We start from the raw sequence: 14,696 nt of genomic DNA on the forward strand, positions 1-14,696 counted from the left end.
AAAACTTTTTCATATCTTCATGGGCCATGCAAATATTTTATATATTAGTTTATTATTTTTGCAACATTTTTTTAATGGGATGAATGTGTCTGATCTGACTAACTACAAGCTACATATATACATTCATTCTATTGAAGACTTCCTCTCACAATATATGTAGAAATATGTATGTGAGCTAGCTGTAAATATGCTCTGTCTAATGAAGATTTCTCTTGTGATATATATGTGAGTTGATTTAATAATACATTTGTTTATGATGTAAGATCTTATGTGTCATAAGAGAAGTTCGAGACTGTTGTGGCCTCCAAGGGATAACTTAATTGGCTAAATGTGAAATCCTCATAAAGTATTGGGAGGATTTAGATTTAAGATTTATAAATATCAGATTAAGACAAGACTTATAAATTATTCAAGTAGTCATTAAATATGGGGTTTTACCTATTCAGTATGATTGATTCAATCCTGAAAAGATACTCCAACTCAAATGAGATTCCTGTCCTATATATATATATATAATAGTGGTGTGCTTAAATCATCTCAACAGCTCATTTAGCCTATTCTGCCAAGCTAGATATCAAGTTATATACATGATGGTGTGCAAACACAGCATATCATGTCTATTGCATTCCAACTTGAACACAACTAGAATTTTGCAAAGGGGATCTCATCAAAATGTGTGCTAAAAAGTATTTCCACTAAAAATAATATTTATGTCCTATTCTATGAGATTAATGGGACCAAAATCAAAAAACCTTTCAACATTTAATGAGTTAAGAAATTTCATATTGTTCAAAATTTCATACACAAATTACTTAAATTATGATCAAGTTTATTTAATTATACCAAGATTCAAGATAGATTATGATTGCAAGAACATGCACATTATTTCCTTGTCTGCCTTAGTTTACTCCCAAATTGTTGGGAAAATTGACACATATACTTTTTTAATGCGTGGGAATGGTGAAATTTGTTGGTAAAGGACAATATTATTCTTACAAAACAACAATATTTCACCCTGAAGTTTTAAAACAATAATTTTGCACCCATCGTTAAGAGAAAATTTGTGTTATTTTTTAGACTTTGTGGGTCGGAAAAGTAAATGCGGCAAACTTTGGATGAGAAAATTTCATTCAGCTATGGGTTGTTAATTATATATATGATCATATTAATTATTCCCTAATTGTTTAATTAATTAATTAATTAATTGATTAATTTCTCCATTAGTGAAAGCTAATTAACATTGTTCACTGTGACAACTGCACAATCATTATAGTCTTTTAATCTTGGTAATTAAATTATAATATCATAAATTATGTCTTTATCTGAATTCTTCCCTGTTGTTGAACATTATGTTTTCCTGTTTAATCCATATCATCCCCATAATTATTTTGCTGATTTGCTGCTCAAATGGCTATGCCCATCATCACAATATAGGTTTTGCCGACCATTACTGTATATTTTAACATAAGTACAAAATTATAATAAGAATCCTCAGGTATAAACGCCTTAGTTTTTTAAAATCCTGACAGGTATCTATAGACAATGAAAGAAAAAAATTAATTTATTTTTTTCAAATTTTAGATGACACCAGTGAATTTTCAAACCTAATTGCTGACGTGAAAAAATATATTAACAAAAAGTGTGCAAAACTTAAGTTGTGATACTTTTAAAATGGTTTGACTTACTATTTGAGAACTTACATCTATAGTTATATTATTGAGTTTTTTGACTAGAGTTTAAAAGAATATCTGAAAATGATACAACAAGAGTTTTCGAAAGAGTTTTTGGACCCACCCTGTCTACCTTTGTACAATTATTTTCATTAATAAGATAGGAGTTGGATTGATCGGAGAAATTATATCGAATCTAAATCTCTAAATGGAAAAATAGATAATAAATAACATGCTTAACCATTAACATTTCTTTGCTGCATTTTACACTACTTGGTATTCTCAAAAAATGGAGAGAAAATTAAGTTTTATTTAGACCTAATAATTTGAATCTTTACACTGTAACCCCAATTGCAAGAAAATTATGGATATAAATGTTGGAAAAAAGAATCCAACTCTATGATGAATGCTTTCTAGAGAGCACATCTAGGGTGCAGCATTATTGCTGTTCACTCAGCCTGATTGAATCACCCATGTTTATACAAAAGTCAAAAGATCAAATGAGCCGCATTAGTTGACTATTCTAGCTCATTTAGGGAAGCAATTTATAATGTTCAATTATGCAATGGGTTGCAATTTAATTGCCCTCTACTTTGGTTCACACTTACCATCCTTAAATGCCTAGTAAAGAAAAGAAAATTTGATTGCATTATACACTCAATATCACTCTTTTGCTATCTCCATCTTCAACATCTTATAAGAACTTTGATTTTAATGATCAAAATTGTTACAGTTTTCCTTTTACAGATGTCAACATAAAAACAATGTAATATGTGGGTGGTAATAATTTAGAAATATATCTACAATCAAAATATGCATATATATATATATATATATATATATATATATATATATATATTATATATAATTTGAATATACAGATGATTTGTAATTATGAAATTGGGTGTTTTTAAATTAAAAATAATGTAACACTTAATCATATAAAAATACATTATTTGTATACCTAAATTATATATAACAAATGTGTATACGCAATATTGCTCATATAATCTATCCCACATCTTAGAATTGCACTATTCTATCTCCATCTATAAAATCTTTAAAAACTTTGGTCGGATATGAGAATCCTTATTGCTTCATTTTGTAGTAATATTACATAGTAATATGCTTTTACTAATAACTTGAAAAGAAATAAAATTATACATATAAATAAATTATACAAACTGAAGTGATACTTTTGTGATTGAATGATACGATTATTTATCTTTTCTTATACTTTAAAATCACTCAATTAAATGTTACTATATCAATTATATGAATACATTTATATAATTTGTTTTTATATATATATATATATATATATAATATTATTCATAGTTATCATAATAATATGCAAATATATGCCTTGTTAATCCATTGATAAGTAAATTTTTTTATTATTTTTTGAAAGGTAAAGTGGACCCAAAAGATCAAGATTAGCTTTGTTTGTTAGTATCAAAGTCTTGTAGGTACAATTAAATACATTAATTATTCGAAAAGTGTTATAGGTATAAATAATGTGTATTAATAATATGTATAAATAATAATATATTATTATATAATTGAATAATTTTAAATTAAAGATAAAATAATATTAAATTATATAATAATATATTTATTATTTATATACAAAATTATGTATATTATTTCGGCTAGTTTTATAGTGATTATTTACACTCCCCTTTTAAACTTTTTTTTTCATGTAAATTGAAGCAAAGGATCTTATGTCATTTCATCAAGTAAAATACATTAATTAATTACTCGCCACGTCATCATGCCAACCTGGCACTGATGTACCAGCTGGCTTGAACTCTCCGGCCTTATAAGAATTTCTCAAAGGGTAGTTACACAGAACTCTTTCTCTTTCAAAAATTCTCTCTTCTCTCTTCAGGCGTGAGGTTTGGCTTTTGATTACAAAAACTCTTTTACAAAGCCATCAAGAACCCATCAATGGCTATGCCTCATTCTTTTTCTTCTCAGTTTCATGAGACCCAAAAAGAATTACACAATAACAAGAGTAGTATTTCTTTTATCACCACATCTTCACTTCTCTGTCATCATCTTTCTCTTCACATTCATGGTTTTGTTTCTTTCTTCACTTATGTATAATCATTCTCTCTCTTTTTCTTCCAATTTATTCTCAACTTCATCAGCTTTTGATTGATATATAGTTTCTTCTCTTTGAAGCAGACAAAGAAGAGAAAACAATATCATTTGAAACCTACTGTTTCTGTTCTCTTTCATTAATTCTTGTGTGATTTTGTTTATTATTATAAAACCTTCAGTTGAGTTTTTCCATGGATGTGTGGGAGAAGTATTCGTTGAGAGAAGACCATCATCTTCGTCATCAGAGCCGAAACAGGAGGGAGAATAATAACAATCCTTCTTTCTCTTCTACTCTTCTCGACGCTATTTACCGTTCCATCGATGAATCCAACGGTAAAGGCGACGACGATGATCGAGAGGTGATTTTTTATAGAGAATCCATGAGGAAGAAGAAGCACGGGCATGGAGTGCAAGAAGATGATCAAATGGCTCGTATGCAACGCGCTTGCATGATCGAGAGGTGGATGGAGAAGAAAGTGAGCTGTGAAAAGGTCATTGTTCGAAGAAATTCCTTGGCGGATTTTGAAACAAAGCATCATTTTGACAATTCGGTTTTGTTGAACTCGAGTTCCAGTTCTTCAGAATCCAGCTGTGGTGGAGGCTTCTCGTCGTCGGAATCCGACTCCTTTTACGGTGCAAAATCAAGATCCAAATCAAGTTCTTGTTATTCCATTCAAAAGCCTAAACCAGTTCGAACCAGCATCTCTTCATCCCGCCCCGAGAAAGATTGTGTTTCATCGCAAAAGGAGACGGCGGGGGCGCCAAAGCACGAAGGAGGTTCCGGGAAGATGAAACTTTCCAAAGCCTTGAAAATTTACAGTGATTTGAAGAAAGTTAAGCAGCCGATTTCCCCCGGTGGGCGACTCGCGAACTTCTTAAACTCTATTTTCACCGCAGGAAATGCAAAGAAGGGGAAGATTATTAACTCATCACAGCCAGAATCGGCTTGTTCATCAGCCTCCTCCTTCTCAAGGTCTTGTTTGAGCAAGACGCCGTCTTCGAGAGGGCAGTTAAGCAACGGAACCAAAAGATCAGTCAGGTTTTTCCCTGTAAGTGTGATAGTTGGCGAAGATTGCAGGCCCTGTGGGCACAAGGATTTGTATGAAAACACTAACAAGAATGAAGAGGTTCATTATCGTATCATGAATGAGAGCCAAAGAGTTCAAGAAGCGGCCAGGGAGTTGCTGAAGAATTATCATCAGAAGAAGGAGTTGGATAATGATCTAGAGTTGGATGATGGAGAAGAAGAAGAAGATGATGATGATGATGCAAGCTGTGCAAGTTCAGATCTTTTTGAATTGGATAATCTTTCAGCCATTGGAGCAATCGAAAGGTACCAAGAAGAATTGCCGGTTTACGAAACAACCCATCTTGATACTAATCGAGCCATCGCAAATGGTTTGATCTTGTAATTCTAAGGAAAAAAAAAGTTTCTAATTAATTAGGTTCAAATTTACAGTATCATTATGTGCACGAATAATAAAAACAAATTTATACATAAAAGATTATATGTCATCATATGATTGAGTATTATTTATCTTTAATTTAAAATCACTCAATCATATGATTACATATTATCATTTATATATAAATTTATGTTTATTGTTTGTATACATAGTTTTTCGGTTAAATTTAATGAATGGTTTGGGGGTTTACATCATAGAAATAATAAAATGTCTCTCAATTAATTTTGGCCTTTTCTTTATATTATGTGTTATTACTCTCTTGAGCTTTGAAATATGGAATCTCGAAATCTCATTCACATATGAAATGGGTAAAATTTAAAGTGAAATGAAAGATTAAGTCAACTTGAATTAAAGCGAAGGGCAGATTTTCTACACCATCAATCCTTAGCAAGAGAGAAAGAGTGAAAGTGAGGGAAGCTTTTGCTTTCTCTTCACTACAGGTGGGGTCCTAAATTGCTTCAATGTAACACAGACTCTTCTCACAACCATATAAATGAAGGATAATTAAGTAAAAAAAGTCACAATTAATGTAGAATTTTTTCTTTTCTAAAATGGAATTGTTCTTGATTAATTACTTTCTGACCGAAACAGCTGGCCGGAAGGCTAGAACATGGTTTGCCGGTGAGGGTTATATGGGTTTTACTATAGTTGATTTCAGTGGAAAAAAAGCAAAGAAGATAAATGAATACATGGTCTCCAAAGCTGTCGACAAAAGGATGTTATCTTTGATCTTCAAGACCTTGTTGTCAAATTTGGTTGGCTCATTAGCCATGAGTATTTGTTCAAAAGTGATTCAATTAAAGTTTTTCTACCAAATTAAATTATAAGAATTGCCCATAAATATCATTTTCGTACCACCATGCAAATCATTTTGTTGCAAATTTGCGTTATCTCTTAATCCCCCTAGTTGATATTATCTCAATTACTCTTTCTCTTTCTCTTTTTCTCATGCGCATAAAATAACACATAAATGAACATGCAAGACCTTAATTCGTATGCAAATGGGAAGCATTTAATTATCAAAGTTTGAATTAATATGTCAAACCAAAATTATCATCATTAACTAAATCAATAAAATTATATGTACATATTTTTCATATATAATTTAGATACATAGATAATATATCTTCATATAATTTATTAGTAACACTCAATCATTAAAAACGGACAAACTTAAAAGGTTAAACTATACTATCTTAATAATCACTAATTATTTTATTGGTGTCTCTCACTATTTTTATTATTATGACTCAACTTAAAACAAAACAACTTATTTATATAAGAAATATCTTTTATAAATCTAATAAACAAATGATGTAGGATAAATATATTTGTAATAGAAAATCCTCTTTCAAACTTAATAAACAAACAATGCAAGATAAAGATTCAAGGTATAATTTCAACAAATACGTAAACTTGACTTGTTTGTCAATCTTCTTCACTTTCATTGTAGAAACTGAAAAGCCTTCATCTGTAATCTTTCTAACAACTAAGCCTTCATGAAACATTAACAAATGATTATTAATTCTCTTTCATCACAAAATCATACTACCATTCTAGTACACTTTACACCAATCACTATATCAAATGTATGTGTGTGTGTGTGTATATATATATTCATGAAAAACTAACTCACCCAAAACAATGAATATTTTAGAACCCCTAAAAAATTTTACTGATCAATGTTCTGGGAACTATCATCCTACAACTCAGTTTTATATTATATAATAAATATTAGTTTTATTTTTAAAGAATATAAATATCATGAAATTTTTTCTACTTATTACAAAAATAATGGAACAAAAATTTAAGAAATATTAGGAAGATCCACCAATATTATTTGCTTTATTTACTATATTAGATTGTAGAATAAAATTGTTAGGAGTAGAAAATTTGTTAAAAGTTATTGGAGAAAATTTGGGAGTTTTTGATTATTAACAACAGAAGACATTTGAGAATTTTTATTTGAAATGTATTCAATTTGTAAAGTAAAATATGGAAATATTACAAATATGTTACAAATATGCTTAAGTTCAAGTTCAAGTTCATCCAAAAGTAAACGTTATTTTTGTTCTATCTTATTATAGGTAAACAAATGATAGGTTTAAATTCTTCTTTTAGCGAATTTACACAATATTTAAATATTATTCATTTTCCTGAAATTATGAACAAAAATAATCAATGTAATATTCTTGTATGGTGGACAACATATAAAAAAAAACTTGCGCTATGCTTTCTGCCTTGACATGTATTGATGAAGATAGAGTAGAAGATTTTAAGAATTTAAACAAAGAATAAACTGAAATTGTATGATACTTATGACACATATGAGTTTAATTTTCTATATAGATTTCTTTTATTGTATTAACTTAATATTCTTTATCATGTTGCCGCAATTTATTTATAAGTTATAAATTATGTTTTTCATAAAATTGTAAAGGTACAGCCTGTTGCATACTCTAATTTCAACCATTGTTCTTATTTTATACATAGATAGGATATTAATAAATTAATATATCTTTCTCATAATAAAATATGAGGGGGACGTGAAGATGGAGTTCATTAATTACGAGGACCCCTAAATCATAACAGTTTGATGTACTGATTAAACTATCATCGCATAATTAATTAGTTTAATCACAAATTTGCAACATAGCTTGGACTGTAGGAAAAGAAAAGCCTAAGCTAAGGTCAAAAGTATTATAGCCTCTAATCTGCCTATACAATTGAAAATTAATACCAAACCAGTGAAGTGACCTTGTGAAAGCTACCTGCCATGCAACCTCAACACTAGTGCCTTGGAAAATAATATTAAACTTCTCCAATGGCTAATAATTAAGGTGTTAATTAAGATTTAAGATCGGCTTCGATTAACAACAAATCTTTATTTTTTATTCTAAGAAAGAATCAAAGCTCTTTTCAAATAGTTGGTGAAGTGGGGAAGTTGAAATCAATTATGGGAGATTTAGGGCATGCGTTGACTATTATTTTAATTTCGATTTAAGTCTAATTAAGACTTAGGCTAATACTAAAATATAGTACCTATTAAGTTAATTAATACACATCAATCTAGCATCAGTTGTTTCTGTGATGTATAAGGCTTTTATTTCTTTAATATTTATATGTACATAAATTTGTGTTGTAGTTTATTTATATAGGAAGCCTTCTTACATTTTATTCAATGTTTGAAAATAACAAGTTTGAATTTATTATTTATGTACTTGAAGAAAGTAAGAGAATATTGAAATATAAAGGGTTGAATTTGTTATACTATAGACATTAAAAGGTAATATACAAATTTATCCCCAATTATTAAATTTTTAGAATAAAACTACTCTCTTCTTCAATTAAAATAATATACAATTTAACAATTAAATTTAATTAATTTCATTTTTTGATAATATGATAAATTAAAAAATAATTTTATTATTTGACAACATGAAAAAATGTTAATATATTATTAATATGGAGAATATTTTGTAACATAAAAAAAATTTAACCTAAGAAATGTATATTCAACTAAACACCATATTAATTTATAACCAATAATATTCTAATATTTTTTATATTATTATCCACCAAAACCCTAAAAAAAAAAGCTTTTTATGTTCATTATATATATATATATATATATATATATATATAAATATATATATATATTTTATATATATATATATATATATATATTAAAAATAGTAGTTGAAAATGAAAGTGGGAATGATTTTTGTTATCATTTTCTCTCGATCAATATGAAATATAAAGAATGATAATATAGAAAATTTGTTTTTTTTTCTAATTTTTTTTAGTTATAATTCTATGTTATTCTTATATTCTGTTTTAAATATTAGAAATAGTAAGCTTACACATTATAAGATAACACATAGAATGAAATCAATGAACACAAGTTGTATACTTTGAAAATATTCTACGAATAATTGAGAAGTAAATTAAGCAATTCATATGAATATATAAAAAAAAGTATATACATAGTTTTATTATAAATAATATTATAGATAGATAAAATATTGACCCCTTTTGCAGTGAAATATGTTGTTAATGCAAATTGCCCAAGATGGCTAATAAGAACGAATTGTTGCTGTCATCTTCTCAATAATCGAGCATTTTGGGGCAGGCCTTGGCTAGCCATGTCACTCACCAACCATGCACAATTTAGTGGCATTAAAGCTTAACATTTACGAAAAATGAAACCAGCTTAATCATGTGGCCACTACATTCCAATGGACCAATTTGGACTAGGGTCCGAGTTTAAACCACAAATGGCTTGATCATTGGCTAGACCATCTTTAATTCTGTCCATGCAAAAGGGTGCATGCGGGGTCAATCCTATTAAGCTTAATTGTTTGTTCTAAGGTAAGATCAATTTCAGCCTCAAATTTGCTATGTATTATTATCTGTAATTGACTTAAATAGTTATTAATTGACAAACCTAAATGAGATTCTAAGGTGTCAACTTTGTTCCTTTCTACAAACCAATTTGAGATAATTATGATATGTGGCCCTTTATGGTTATTTTATCATAGACAATAATTTAATAATTTAATTTGATCTTATCAAATGATTTACATCAATTATTTGGTGGAAATTACAACCTCTAAGGATTAGAATTTGTTGTCGTAGGTCGATAATTGAATAATCATCACATTTACCATTATATCCAAAATTTTTATTTAGAGAAATTCATTGGTAATTTAATATCGACTTAATTGAGTTCTTATAAAATTTTATTAATCTATTATAATATGATATATCATCGAGACTATGTGAATTTTTTTGGATGTTGATAATTTTACTGAATAATAATATAAATTGAAAATCGAACAAGTATAGGCATCCAAATATTGTGATAAATTTGAAATCAAAATATGAGTGGGGGCATAAAAATGGTCCAACAACGAGGCATGCCTTCAAGTTAGTGACTTGCCTTTTGGGCCGCACGTGATAGGCTGACCTGCCTGTTCCTGGCCACATGCGCACGTGTGCCTCTTACTGCTCAGGTCACTGTATCATCCGCTGATTTTATCTTACCACTAATATCACTACATATAGGCCCCACTATTTCGATTTCTACTTTTCACCTCCACTCTTCTCTTGACAAGTGGGCTATCGTACACGTGTGGTTGTTTCAACTTTAGTTGGCCAAATTACTCGTTTGCCCTTGGATTCGCGATGAGAATTTCCTTTTGGACAAATTCTCTTTCCCCCCTCGCACATTTGCGTTTGAAGTAAAAACACCCTATTTCCTCTGTAATTATTTGCTAAGATATAAGATCAAATCAAGAGAGTTAGTGGTCCTTAGTATATCCTTGAAAGTTTCCAAAGAAAAAGGGAAAAAAGATATCAAGAAAACAAAGAAAAGCCAAAGGGGTGAATTGATTATAAAGTAAAGTCGAGGGATGATCGGAAAATTTCTAACTTTCTTTAGAGATGGAAAAAAAATGAAAAGTAAAACTAGAAGGGACAAATAAGCAAGCAAGGCAGCTTTAGTAAAAGAAGGAAAATTATAAAAAGAAAAGAAAAGGGAAAAGGAAAAGGAAAGAAAGTAAAGAAGGTGTTGTGTGCTGGGCTTTGCATGAGAATGAGAATAAAGAAAGTTGACGGATCGAGGGAGAATTTTGAAGATCCCAAGACGATTACATTGTGAAACTGTTCAACAGTTGCAGCTTTTAATTTCTTTTCTTTTTTAAAATCTCATATCATATATATAAATTTAAAAAAAAAAAAAAAAGCGAGAGAGAGAGAGAGAGACAACAAGAATATAAATAAAATAAAATAATATTGAGTAATTTTTCTTCTCACCCAAGGTTTGGGAAACGTACATTTCAACCCTCTAAATTCTTAAATTTACATTCTTATTCAAAATTTAACATTAATCTTGACATAACATAAAAAATGATAAATTATTATACTACCATTAATTATTTTATTTTTAAAAATTATCATATTATCCTTAAAAATAGTAACTGGAGATTTGACGTTCAAAATCACATTAAATAGATACGATCTTTTTGAATTAGATTAGCCAAGATACAATTTTATTAGATTCAACAAGATCATAACTTTTAAGTATAATTTCAATAATTGTTTAGTGTAATTTAGCGTTTAAAATTTTAGTCAACAGTATGATTGTCTAATTGCAACCTCCTAGTAAAATCGCCAAAATTGCATCGAGAAGGTGCAATATGACAAGTTTCCAACTCTCTAGGTGCAATTTCATATAGATAGTAGCTTTTCAATGTGACTTGGCTAGAATTGCATATTTTTAAGTGTAATTTTACATTATTTGCACTTACAGAGGTGAGATCTAGTTAGATTATACTTTTTTTAGTGCGATTAGACGGCTTCGATGGTTGACAATTTTTGTTTATCAATATTTTGGAAGGAAAATAATGATTATGTTTTTCTACCATTACTTTTTTTTTTAATCGAAATTAGGTTGTGGATGTGAATTTGTAATTGAGGAAATCAAGGGATGGAAAATTGCGGTTTCTCAAACCCTGGTGGGAAATAATAATTTACTCTAACAATACTTTGTTTTGTTATGCCAAAATGAAACATTTCAGTTTTGAATCTTTCTGGCAAAGTTGTGTAACATGTTTTAGGGTTACGATTGTTAACTAGTGTTGTATTATTATTTTTTAGTTTCTCTTTTATATTGACACAAGCTTGGTCTAAAATATCCAAGCTTGTGCGGTACTTAGCTATCTCAAAAACTAAGTCAACCTTCTTGTCCTAAAATTACAGCATAAGTGATAAAGATTGGATCAAGACACACATCCCTAATGATAACCGCTGGAAAATTCTCTGGAAATATTTGTCTCTGGAATGTTGGTTGGATTCTTGGACACTGCAAGGTTGAGGCTCTTTTTGGGTTGGATTCTGGCATGTTGTGACAATATGTATGTAATTTACACGCCAAAAATCACTATAAAAAAAATATTAATTAAGCTTTCTTGCTTTAGAAATCGTAATTTTTTTAATATTTTCTATCTTCTTAAACAAAAACTTACACATATTTTTACAAAAATATAAATGTTTGTAATTAATATTGAGAGACACTATAGGAAAGAAATTTAGTTGGGTATTCTTTCATCGAAACTGCAAGCCTTTTTTGTTTCCTAAATATTCATTGCCGCGATAAGAAATATCTCATTATAAAAAAATGGATATCTTCTTTAAAGTTTTCTAAAATTTTATTTTTAGCATTTATTGGAATGTAAATGAGAACCCAAACTCAGTATGAGAAAATGAAAACTTAAATGAGAAGTGTGTAAAAGTAATGCAAGGAAGAAGGCAAAGAATTGCGTGTGGCTTTCTCTTCTTTTGATTATTAGAAAGAGAATAACGACATCTATGTTGTTTTCATTCTTAAAAGCCCTAATGACAACTTCCCAACCTATGATGAAAAAAGAATTTTTCAATTTGAAAATTTCTTCATCCACTTTCGATAATGAAAATTGTTAGGTGAAAAGATAGAAAAATTATTAACATCTAACAATAATGTTATCGAATCAATACATTTAATATCGACATCACATTTATAAAGGTGGGGGCATCTTTCATTCTATTAACTTTTAATTGAATGATTGATTCTAAAAAACAATGTACAATTTTCTTGTGATTAATCACAAAACTTGAGGTACGCATGTGCCTCCAAGTCCCATAGATAAGTTTATATCAACTAAGGTGGTTTTTGGCAGCCATATTGGCCGCAAAATTTGTGGAAAGTGATTGTAAAAGGACTCGTGCTGACCGCAAGCAGAAAAATAAATAGTTGTTACCATATTAACTGCCAAAAAGATGACTTGTTCAAACATGAAGTTTGATTTGAGTGATGATATTGACTGACTGATTTTAAGTTGAATATACAGAGAGCTTATCATCCACGTATATCGCTGCTTCTCCGGCCATGGCGGATCTCTGGAGATGATAGGTTATGATATGAGTTCATGAATATTTGCTCAAAGGGCGTGAAACTCTGAGGTGAGATTGACAAAAGTGATATGATTGTACAGATGAAATAGAAAACTAATATGATATTGTTGAATAGATGATGAACAGATGATATAATATAATTTTTTTCCATTTTCAAGAAGGTAAAAACCCTAATGTGAAAGCATCAGAATTGTTCATTAAAAGTGAAATTTTAAAAGGATGACTACAAGGTCATGATGAATAAATATAAACCCTAAATCTTAAATCATAAACTCTAAAACTAGAATAAATGTACGTATAATATGATATATTATGGGATAGTTGACATAAAGGTGGAGTGGTTTATTTATTTTATCAAACTTTATGCTTTTTTGAGATAGAATGAACCCTAACGTGTGAAAGGATGAATAATGTAGACTGAAAATGAAATTGTACAAGGGTGGTGGCTGGAGGGGTCAAGGTGAAGACCCACCAAGGGTGGCTTTAGCCTTTAAGTAGTAGCTACCCTGTCGTTGAAGTCATGAAGTTGCTAGCCAACCGTAGCTAGGTTAGACTTATTTCATTTTCGTTGTCCACTCAATTATTGCCTCAAATTTGGAATCCAAAACTTGTATATTTAATAAAATCAACAATTTCAACAAGCATTAACAACACCAAAAAAAAAAAAAAAAACAATAAATAAATAAATTCTATGGAAACTACATGCACTTTGGGTAATAAATGAAAGCAACCCATCAATACTAGAAGAGTAAATTACATTTTTTCACCGAATATTAGATCATAAAACACCTTTTCACCTCTTAGTGACATAAATAATATTTTCCACTCATAATAAACTCTGTTTATAAAATATAACAATGCAAGGGTAAAAAAATAATTTTATCATTCAAAAATTTTGAAAACAATTAAAAAAATAAATCATTTTATATATCATATCAAACATTTTAAATATGATAATTTAGCTATTTAACAAGTTTGAAAGCTTGCATTAATACCCTAAAACCCTAGCCACCATTGAATTTCAAGATCACTAATACAGACAATTGAGCCACAATGTGAAGGCTATCGAGAAAGGAAAGTCTATGTGATAGAGAGGTGCAATAATGACAAGAGAATGATCAAGTCATGTCGTGGAGGGAAATTGTTATTGATTTGTAATATAAGTAATTGGAGGTTTCGTCAACAAGAATCAATGAAATCATTAAGGGAATGAGCCAAAAATAAAGATATCAACATCTATAGTAGGTTTGAAAGTCGAATTAGTGAAGGAGATGGTTTCCAGAAGTGAGAATGATAGCTAGGGTTTGGTTGGCTCAAATGAAGAGGGGTGTGGGTGATAGAAAAATGAGACAAGAGGGTTCATATACAATTTAGATATCTAAAGGTTTTTTTATTTTTATTTTTCATTAACTTAAGATTATATGGTAATTTTGAAAAAAAATAAATAGTAGGGATAAGGGGATTTTTACCTCAAGAAAGTTTGATTTTGAATGTGAAAGTA

The 14,696-nt window shown here is 29.3% G+C and overlaps 1 protein-coding gene across 1 annotated transcript; it reads left to right on the top strand.

Annotated features, from left to right (window-relative positions):
* The first annotated feature begins 3,526 nt into the window (after positions 1–3,526).
* LOC123210674 (protein BIG GRAIN 1-like B) lies at positions 3,527–5,214 on the top strand. The gene has a single exon (XM_044629149.1). The coding sequence runs from the start codon at positions 3,968–3,970 to the stop codon at positions 5,186–5,188; it is 1,221 nt and encodes a 406-aa protein (XP_044485084.1). The 5' UTR covers positions 3,527–3,967; the 3' UTR covers positions 5,189–5,214.
* The last annotated feature ends 9,482 nt before the right edge of the window (positions 5,215–14,696 follow it).

Source organism: Mangifera indica, chromosome 3 (genome assembly GCF_011075055.1).
Source record: "Mangifera indica cultivar Alphonso chromosome 3, CATAS_Mindica_2.1, whole genome shotgun sequence".
Classification (NCBI taxonomy): domain Eukaryota; kingdom Viridiplantae; phylum Streptophyta; class Magnoliopsida; order Sapindales; family Anacardiaceae; genus Mangifera; species Mangifera indica.

Coding starts and splice junctions, on each gene's coding strand:
- LOC123210674 (XM_044629149.1), top strand. CDS start 3,968: ATGGATGTGTGGGAGAAGTATTCGTTGAGAGAAGACCATCATCTTCGT.